The sequence below is a fragment of the Cucurbita moschata genome, unplaced genomic scaffold (assembly GCF_002738365.1).
Source record: "Cucurbita moschata cultivar Rifu unplaced genomic scaffold, Cmos_1.0 Cmo_Scf00051, whole genome shotgun sequence".
NCBI lineage: Eukaryota > Viridiplantae > Streptophyta > Magnoliopsida > Cucurbitales > Cucurbitaceae > Cucurbita > Cucurbita moschata.
In genome coordinates, this window is record NW_019268567.1 from 1,071,762 (window position 1) to 1,082,037 (window position 10,276).

The 10,276-nt window shown below is 35.8% G+C and overlaps 3 protein-coding genes across 4 annotated transcripts in view; 1 reads left to right on the top strand and 2 right to left on the bottom strand.

Moving 5' to 3' along the window:
• Nucleotides 1-834: 834 nt before the first annotated feature.
• Nucleotides 835-10,276, top strand: part of LOC111435898 (polyadenylate-binding protein 2-like) — a 23,603-nt gene continuing 14,161 nt past the window's right edge. The window contains exon 1 of the mRNA XM_023073501.1: nt 835-839. The gene's annotated coding sequence lies outside the window, so the exon portion shown is untranslated. The remainder of the gene's footprint in view (nt 840-10,276) is intronic.
• On the bottom strand, nt 2,644-3,890 carry LOC111435897 (transcription factor MYB41-like). Its single transcript, XM_023073499.1, has 4 exons — nt 3,748-3,890; nt 3,454-3,583; nt 3,114-3,358; nt 2,644-3,013 (listed from the first exon to the last, which is right to left on the bottom strand). The coding sequence occupies exons 1-4, from the start codon at nt 3,887-3,889 to the stop codon at nt 2,706-2,708; spliced, it is 825 nt and encodes a 274-aa protein (XP_022929267.1). The 5' UTR covers nt 3,890; the 3' UTR covers nt 2,644-2,705.
• Nucleotides 5,437-8,152, bottom strand: LOC111435895 (tubulin-folding cofactor C). 2 transcript variants are annotated; one of them, XR_002709146.1, is made up of 3 exons: nt 7,008-8,152; nt 5,988-6,060; nt 5,437-5,529 (listed from the first exon to the last, which is right to left on the bottom strand). XR_002709146.1 is itself a non-coding variant. In XM_023073498.1 (2 exons), the coding sequence occupies exon 1, from the start codon at nt 8,086-8,088 to the stop codon at nt 7,018-7,020; it is 1,071 nt and encodes a 356-aa protein (XP_022929266.1). In that variant the 5' UTR covers nt 8,089-8,152; the 3' UTR covers nt 5,622-6,060; nt 7,008-7,017. The 2 variants fall into 2 exon arrangements, 1 of the variants encoding a protein (XP_022929266.1); XM_023073498.1 differs by lacking the exon at nt 5,437-5,529 and having other exon boundaries at nt 5,622-6,060.

Consider the following 10,276-nt stretch of genomic DNA (forward strand, 5'->3'; position numbering starts at 1 on the left):
AACTTGTATTGGTTAGTTATAGATAATGTGGTCACACCCACCCTTAAATGCAAAACTACAAAGTTGACGTGGTCTTCGTTGACATTCATTTTAATAACAGTTTGACCCGAACATGTCCTTAATCCAAAAGAATTAACTTTTATTTTGGAAAAAGATTTTAACTTTCGATCCAAAAGAATTAACGTACGTCATGCATGCAATCATATAAAAAAAAAATCCAGGTTTCTCGGACATTTCCAACCTTGAAAAAGCCTAACTAGAGGAACTTTCTACCTCGACGCTATCCTTCCTTGGGTACAAAGAGCCACGTACACGTTCACGTTCACGAGACCATTCAAAACCCTAAATTTAGTTCTCAAATTTGAACACCCTTTTTCAATGTTTGATTCTCATGGAACCCGTGACCTTATTCAGCCTCCTTCAATCTTCATATTCATGCATATTACATACATATATACATATCTATATATATATATATATATATATACACACACCAATATCTCTAAGTCTACAATAAACTACGCTTTACGTTTGTACGAGGTTTTCTGATAACCATGTCGGTTTCTTTAGAAGCTTTGGCAATGGCTGGGATTGATTCTAATGAGTGGGCTATGGATGCTAAAGAATGGGAACGAGACGAAATGGCGAACGACGTTCCTCCACATTTATTAGTTGAAGAAGACAACGACAACGACGACGAAACCGCTATAAGTTTCTGGTCACTGAGTTGTAGCTTCTGCCATTCCAAAAAAAATCATAGAAATCAAAACTTTAAATTGCTTGAGCTTGAGGATCGAATGACTTTCCAATTTCAAGAGAGCCCTATGACAGTGGAATCAGTCGATAAAGGAAACCTTCGCGTAAACAGAAAGAATTAGATCTCGAAAGAAGTTCGATACGTAACTTTTTAGTTCTTCAATTATAGCAACACTGAGTAAGATACAACAGTTCCAGTCCCACCGGTTTTCACTAGAGTGCCTTAAGTAGCCTTCGATGAATCCGTTTATTTTCTCCTTGCTTTACTGTGACGAGAGATATTGTAAGATTTTCTTAACGTGATGATCATACGAAAATTATTCACATTTCTAAGTTATTTTTAAAATTTTCATTTTGTTCATATGGGAGGTTGTAATGCTTACGTGGACGTGAGATCAGCTAGGATATATTTTAATAAATTTACAAATAATTTAATCTAAATTTAAAAAAATTATTTTTATAAATAATCGTTCAAAATATCAAATAAGTTTGATTATATATTTAATTTTTTTTAAATTAACAAAATTATTAGCTTTTAACTTCGTGTTTAATAGTTTTTATTTTTACTTTTAAAAAATATTAAAAGTTCAGAGACTATATTTATTATTATATAAAATTCATCAATATATCGAATATAAATTAAAATTAAAATTTGTATTTGTATTTATTTTCATGAAATTAAAAGTTTAATAATAGGGATAAAATATATATTTTTTAATTAAAAATGTAATTTAACTTATTTTCTTAAAAATTAAATGAAGAATATTATGAACAAATGTTTTCCCACTACTTTTTGGGAAAGGAAATTTTTTGTCAACCCCTTTTTAAAATTAATATTAAAAAAATTAATTTGCATAATTTAGTAATTAAAATAAAATAAAGGTGAGACATTTATAATTGAGGTGTTGACTTTTGGATCCAAATTGAGTGGTTGGGTTAGTGAGAGGCTGAAATTAATTAATAATTAATGGGATTTTTAATCTAATGAAGCTTCTAATTAATCCTTTCAATAAGGTTTGAACAAAGGAAACATGAAACAACAAATTTTGTCTTCATTATTAATTTAATCATTTTCACCCATTTTTCAAACATTTCTCTTTATATAATAACAAAATTGTTGCAATTTCAAAAAGGGCTAATAAAAAAATAAGCGAGTTGGAAAAATAAAACATTTTAAAAAATGTGACACTCGAGTAATGGAGGAGTATATGAATAAATCGATACTGAATGAGAGTGATCCTGAGGATAAGATGGCTAAGAAAGACTTAAAGATAATGAAATGTACTACCTATACCTACAAGGTGTACCTTCCTTTACGGTAGCTTACTTCATAGTTAAACGTGCTTTACTTGAAACAATTCTATGTTGGATGACCTCTCTGAATTTTCCTAGGATGCAGGTAAGTGAGAGCATGCTGAAATGATTCGGGTTGGTCTGTGGGGATAGTTTTCATTTTTAAGAAGCAATGAGTAGGTAACATGACTATGTTGTAGGAAAATGTCAGGATCATCAGGTATCGAATCTTTACTCAAATCCTGTGCATGTGGCGTAAAAAAAAAAATTATTATTTTATTTAGGGTTTAGGGTTTCGTATAAAATTGAAAACGATACATTTTCAAATAAAAACTTTATCAAATTGAAATATTGAGTTATATTAAATATAAAATTGAATTTTGAATCTCATATGTTTATTAATTTTTAAAATTTTCAAATAAAATTGATAAAGTTTAAGAATTTATTATAAAGTTCTTATTATTAAATGAAATAAATAAATAAATAATAGAAATTAAGAATTTTTTTATCCAAAGAATTGGGGAAAAAAAATACATATAATTAATGGATCATATATTCATATTATACAAATCTATAATCTCAGCTATTTTTATTTCTTCGCAACATTTAAGAAATTAAAAAAAAAAAAAAAACAACAAAAAAAACAAAACAAAGAACTAGGGATCGATGTCACTAAACAACGAATAATCGTTGAACATCAGCTCGTCGGTCAACGGGGCTGATTCTGATTCTGAGTTGGCTTCCACCGGCGGAAGTGGCGACGGAGCATTTGAAGATGAAGAAGAAACCCACATGGAAGCTCCGTTTTGGTCGCCGGAAACTGCCGTCCACGTTGGATCATCCGAGGCTCCAAATACCTCCAAGTCCGGCAAATTGGCATAAGGGCCTGACATATTCCGATCATATTGGAGGTGGAAAGTGGGTGTAAAGGGAGGAGGTGGAAGTTGGGGAAGCTGTAAATATTCTGTTAAAGAACATGGATAAAAAATAAATAAATTAAATTTACTCCGCGGCTCTATAAATTTAGTGTCTGAGCTTTTAAGCGTCTAATTTAATCTATATACCTTGTAAAGTTGCCATTTGAAGAGCTTCGAGTTGTTGTTTCAATGTAGGTAGATGAAAAAGGAGAAAGTTTTCGAGATTTGGTGGAGGAAGATGATGAGCGGAGAGGGTATTATCGTAAATTGCAGGCATGTGCGTGACGGGATCAAGACCCATTTTAATGAGCCTTTTTTTGAGATGGGTATTCCAGAAGTTTTTTATCTCATTATCCGTTCGTCCCGGTAAGTGACTTGCAATGACGGACCATCTTCCACCAAAAAGTACCATAGAGATTATTATAAAAAAAAAAAAATTATTATACCGATAAATTGAGAAATAGATATTATAATATACGTTAATTACTTGTTTCCAAGGATTGAATGGAGATCGAGAATGACTTGTTGTTCCTGTTGAGAAAACTTTCCTCTCTTGATATCAGGCCGAAGGTAGTTTGCCCATCGCAGTCTACAACTCTTCCCACATCTATTAAGCCCTGAAAACAAATTCAAACGAGGAACGAAGATGAAACTTGATGCATGTCCCAATTAGACAATGGAGACTATCAAAACGGAGTCAACAACGTCTCAAAATGACAAAACGTGACGTTGACGAATACATAATCTTTGGGACGGGATAGGGGGGAAGGAAGGGTTATACCGGCGAGAACGGGGAGGGATCGCCAGCTGCCATAGCCATGTTTTGTAATGAAAGAGACAAGTTTGTGATCTTCTTCATGAGTCCAAGGACCTCGTTTGAGGCCAATTTGATTAGAAGAAGAAGAAGGAGGAGATCTTCCCATGTTTCAGGTTTTTGAGGTTCATGAAGAACACAAAGCATATGTTTATATAGGGAAGTAAGAAGGGTTTATTTAAGGTGGTGGCTGCCCACATGGGACCAACATGTTCTTGTTTGTGTTGATATCTAAATGTCAAATGCTATCCCTTTTTATCTACCTTTCCACAATACCAACTGCATTTCTTTTTTTGCTTCTTCACCCATTTGTTTTCATACTCGATAAAAAGATTATTGCATTTCGTTTATGGATAATAGTTTTCTTGGTTCAATCAATTTCTCCTTACTAATAGTCATATACTGTGAGCCGTTGTTGTTACTCTCTTGCTTGCATATATAACACCTCTTTCTAAATCTCTCTCTGCTCTCGTTTTCTAAAACCGATGTCAGAGGCTTGAGCATACATCGCTTGGCCGTAGGCGACGTGAGAACGAATTGATTTAGCTCACTTGTTGTTGGAAAGTGAGTGCCGCACAATTGCAAGTCCGCTACTGTCAAAAGTGCGATTGTGACAAGTGTTTTGTTGATTGAATTTTGATTGGTTTATGGATTGAGTCAGTGGGTAATTTCTTGATTTAAGTTTTGAGAATGGTTTAATTGTGAATCGTTCTCAAATTTTCATAATATATGAAACTGTACTTCTCTCGTGTCTATTGCCAATGACCAACACTGTTCTTGACCATTGCTACGGCCCACCAGAGACCATCGACCTCACCCCGCTACTGATTACTAGGGATGGTTTGCCATTGATCATTTGGTTCTAAATACAAATTTTCTAATTAAGATTAGGGTTAACCAAATTTCCTATACTTAACAATATCCTTATTCGTATATGAAAAACCTTAGAAATAGAATTCAAAATTTGTAAGAAATTGACAATGGAGAGAGACAAAAAAAACAACATTTGACAAGACTAAGGACAGCCTTTTGGTGGACAATTATCATATGCGTTACAAACTGTTAAATATGTCAATGTCTCCTATTTCAGATGCCAATAGAAGTATGAATAATGATTGCTCAACTTTTTAATACTCATGATAATAATTTTGCTTTTTAATTTTCTATTTTTGAAGATTATGATAAGGAATTCTTGATTTATTTATCAACTTTTTACCAATATTTTAAAAAACTTGTTATTTTTAGTTTTTGGACCGACTTAGAATTTAAATGTTAAAAGAACAAGAAAATTGAAAAAAAAAAAAAACCAAATATTAGCGTCCTAAACTTCCAAAAGTTTTAGTTTTACATGAAAATTTGATAACGTTTTTTTTAGATTAAATAAATAGTAATGACCATTGATTCAAGATAATACCACATAAATATTCTAATCCTTACACAGACTATTATTCGTATCCATTTAAAAGTTGATATTTTAAAAGTGATTCAAATTAGATGGAAAAATTAAACTTGTTCAAAGTTAAAGGATACGATTGAAGCATATTCCAAAGTTTTGGAGTATTGTGTATAATTTAATCGACCGCTCGCTGAAGTCACCAATCAGAAACTCGAGCGCACTAAATCTGCATGGGACATAGCTCGACTTTCATTTCACGACACAAAAACATGAGGCATCTCCCAGTTCAAATGCAAAACAACTCAGTTCAGAAAGATGTTGGGTTGCAGAGATACTCTCTATATAAGGTCAAGCTAAGGGGAAGAACAATTTTGTTAATGATCGAATTAATTTTACCAACTTTCTGAACAAATTTTCAAACAAAATGTTTGAAGCTAATCCGATATCAACTAGAAAGAACAATGGTTTTTCTAATCCACTAAAATATGTTGTTTGTGTTCTTCCGTATGTAAACTAGTACCAAACTTGAGCTAGCACATTCAGAGTACAAACTTGGCCAATTTATGCCCCTTCCTATAAACATTAACATTAGAAGGCTGTCAAGCAAACATTGTATTACACACTAATTCACTCGTTTTCTAACCAGCTTTCCCGATCCGAGCTCTTATCTTATACTGTACTACTATAAATGTAATTTATTCCACGTGCAAATCTACTTACTAACCAAAGCGTAACACAAATGACTAAACATCAATATTTCTTCTTTGTTTTTAAGTTTAAGAAGTGGAGTACGGAGATTTGAATCTCTAACCTGAGCTATGCTCACTTTGGTACATCAAAGCCTCTTCTAACCAATGGTAGGTTCAATCTTCTACGAGACAATCCTGTAAAAAAAAAAGTAATTCTAGCTTTGGATTCAAGAAAATATCATGACATCTATTTTGTTCGATGTAATTGCCAAATCATTTTTTACCTTAAGCTTTCATTAGATTGCAGTACGACTCAATGCTTGTGTCCTCTTACGATATCTATCAGATGTGCAAATGATCACCCTTTGAACTCTTTCCAATACTTTTTACACATAATCTATCCAAATTTGGGACTAACTGTGAGATCTCACGTCGAGTGGAGAGGGGAACGAAACATTCCTTATAAGGGTATGGAAACCTCTCCCTAGCAAACGCATTTTAGAAATCTTGAGGAGAAGTCCGGAAGGGAAAGCCCAAAGAGGATAGTATCTACTAGCTGTGGGCTTGGGCTGTTACGAATGGTATCAGAGCCAGACATTGGGTAGTGTGCCAACGAGGACGCTAGCCCCCAAGACGGTAGAATGTGAGATCCCACATTGGTTGGAGAAGGAAACGAAACATTCATTATAAGGGTGTGAAAACCTATTCTTAGGTATTTTAAAAATTTTGAGGGGAAGTCCATAAAGGAAGCCTAAAGAGAACAATATCTACCAGCAATGATACACTAACTAACTACGAGATTCTAGCACATACCCAGAGGGAGAGAGAGCCTGCACATCATATTTCCTCAATATAATTTTTCATTCATACAACTAAAAATTCTAATGATATGAAAAACCAAGTTGTCAAGTGGCAATGGCAAGTCACTCAAAGGCAGAAAAACAGCAAGACCAAGAAAGATTTCTTAAAAATCAACCAATTGTAAACGAAAGAATCTGCTAGAATTCCCAGTTTCGGATATAATACTAACACAACACAAGCACAGCAAAATCAACCGATGTCATCTGATTAAATTTCTCTATGATAAACGAACAAAACTTTCAAATAAACTTTTTATCACAAGTAGAGATGAGAAACTTAACTCTTAAGAGCTCAACCCTCTGTAGATGAGATTTTGACGGTGTCAATTCGCTCACCCTCCGCCAGAATCGACCAGTTCGGCGACTGCACCGCTCGCAACCAACGAAAATCATCTACATTCTCCCAATTTCCTGTCTCCTCGCCGAGGCTCGCATCTTTGAGATCTTCCTCAATCCCTTCGTAACTCACACAGTATGGCGCGAATCGAACGCTGCTGCTATCTTCAATGATCGGTCTACTCCTGACTCTAAGATAGAAATCACTGTTCTTCGCATTGTGAATCCGAATTTGATGGGAAGCCATTGCAAATGTACACCCCTCAACATCATCGATTAGAATTGAACCCATTACAGGTCCCGTATAAACTTTGCAGTTTCTTAGTTTATGAATAAATAACGCCCTAACGCTACCAATCAATTTGACCTCGCATGAACTAAGACCCGAGATGGTAAACTCCCCAACATCCGATCCCTTGAAATTCTTTACCAGAACCTCGCCATCCTTGTCTCTGATTCCTGGAGAATCTCGAGCGATGTAACTCGCTTGCTGCTGTTTGTTCGTTAACATAGAACCGGCATTTCCAAGCCCTAGGTCTTTAGATTCCGACTTAGTATCTTTCTTCGTGCCTTTGTTCTTGAATGAGAATTTCTTTTTAGGTAGCAACTCGGAATTTAAATCCTCGAGGCTTTGCTTCAACTCCGAAATCGATTTGAGTGAAGCTCGTACCTCATACGAAGGCAAGGAGTAAGAGGTTTCGGCAACGAGCTTTTCGAGGTCGGAGATTGAGGCGGAAATCCCGTCGAGGTGAGATCTGACTTGAGAGGGCTCCGGCGGAGTGAGGCGGCATTGGGCGAGGTCGGACTCGATGGCGCGCTTGGAGTCAGAAAAGCGGACGAGAAACGAGGATGTGGAAGAGGAAGAGGAATCCGACTCCGATCTGCGGGTTATGGAGTTCTCTAAGCGAGTCTGATTGCGATTGGCGAGACGTTCAATAACTGAAGCGTGCTTCTTGTGGAGGCTCGAGTCTGAAGGATGTGGAGGGATGGAATTAGGGATCGATGAAGCTCCATCGTCGTCCGCCATTAATGGGCGCAGGGATCTTTACCCCCAATCTGCAGACTGCGTAATTGAAGATTTATTGAAAAATGAAAATGCCAACGCTCTGTTTAAATCTTTTTTATTTTCTGATTATTTTTATTATTTTTATTTATTCCAAAATTCCAATTGTTGAGTGAAAAATTACGGAACTTTTTACGATTTAATCCTTTATTTTCTAAAAAATATAATAATAATATTATTAAAAGATTGTATTATAATATTAAAAATTGAATTTTTGGAATTTATGGGAGGTATATATTATATTTTTTATAAAATATTATTAGATTTATTAAGATATTTTTCGTTATTAATAGAAATTATATTGAAAAATGAAAATGATCTATTATTACAAATATTATTTTGACACGAATAATTTATTAAAAAATAGAAAAAAATTCCTAAAACCTTATAAACCCTTAATTTTTAATTGAAATGGGTGGATATCTATTGCACCATTTTGGCAATAGAAGTGAGAAGGAACATTTTAATCTCATAAATGAAAGTTATTGGTCATTAAAAAGTTGGGTGAAGGAGTGGAGTGTCACTTTTGATGGCGGTGGACTTGCGATTGTGCGGCACTCACTTTCCAACGATAAGTGAGCTAAATCAATTCATTCTTGCGTCGCCTACGGCCAAGCGACGTATGCTCGAGCCTCTAGCCTCGGTTTTAAGAGAAGGTTTTAGAAAACGAGGACAGAGAGAGACTTTTGAAAGAGACGTTATATAAGCAAGCAAGAGAGAAATAACAACGGCTCACGGTATATAACCTTGGATAGAGAGAAGTTGACAACTAGTCATATCCCCCTGTATAGTACATTCTGAGGCATTTCATGTCTGACAGGCATTTCATTTCCAACGATAAGTGAGCTAAATCAATTCATTCTTGCGTCGCCTACGGCCAAGCGACGTATGCTCGAGCCTCTAGCCTCGGTTTTAAGAGAAGGTTTTAGAAAACGAGGACAGAGAGAGACTTTTGAAAGAGACGTTATATAAGCAAGCAAGAGAGAAATAACAACGGCTCACGGTATATAACCTTGGATAGAGAGAAGTTGACAACTAGTCATATCCCCCTGTATAGTACATTCTGAGGCATTTCATGTCTGACAGGCATTTCATTTCCAACGATAAGTGAGCTAAATCAATTCATTCTTGCGTCGCCTACGGCCAAGCGACGTATGCTCGAGCCTCTAGCCTCGGTTTTAAGAGAAGGTTTTAGAAAACGAGGACAGAGAGAGACTTTTGAAAGAGACGTTATATAAGCAAGCAAGAGAGAAATAACAACGGCTCACGGTATATAACCTTGGATAGAGAGAAGTTGACAACTAGTCATATCCCCCTGTATAGTACATTCTGAGGCATTTCATGTCTGACAGGCATTTCATTTCCAACGATAAGTGAGCTAAATCAATTCATTCTTGCGTCGCCTACGGCCAAGCGACGTATGCTCGAGCCTCTAGCCTCGGTTTTAAGAGAAGGTTTTAGAAAACGAGGACAGAGAGAGACTTTTGAAAGAGACGTTATATAAGCAAGCAAGAGAGAAATAACAACGGCTCACGGTATATAACCTTGGATAGAGAGAAGTTGACAACTAGTCATATCCCCCTGTATAGTACATTCTGAGGCATTTCATGTCTGACAGGCATTTCATTTCCAACGATAAGTGAGCTAAATCAATTCATTCTTGCGTCGCCTACGGCCAAGCGACGTATGCTCGAGCCTCTAGCCTCGGTTTTAAGAGAAGGTTTTAGAAAACGAGGACAGAGAGAGACTTTTGAAAGAGACGTTATATAAGCAAGCAAGAGAGAAATAACAACGGCTCACGGTATATAACCTTGGATAGAGAGAAGTTGACAACTAGTCATATCCCCCTGTATAGTACATTCTGAGGCATTTCATGTCTGACAGGCATTTCATTTCCAACGATAAGTGAGCTAAATCAATTCATTCTTGCGTCGCCTACGGCCAAGCGACGTATGCTCGAGCCTCTAGCCTCGGTTTTAAGAGAAGGTTTTAGAAAACGAGGACAGAGAGAGACTTTTGAAAGAGACGTTATATAAGCAAGCAAGAGAGAAATAACAACGGCTCACGGTATATAACCTTGGATAGAGAGAAGTTGACAACTAGTCATATCCCCCTGTATAGTACATTCTGAGGCATTTCATGTCTGACAGGC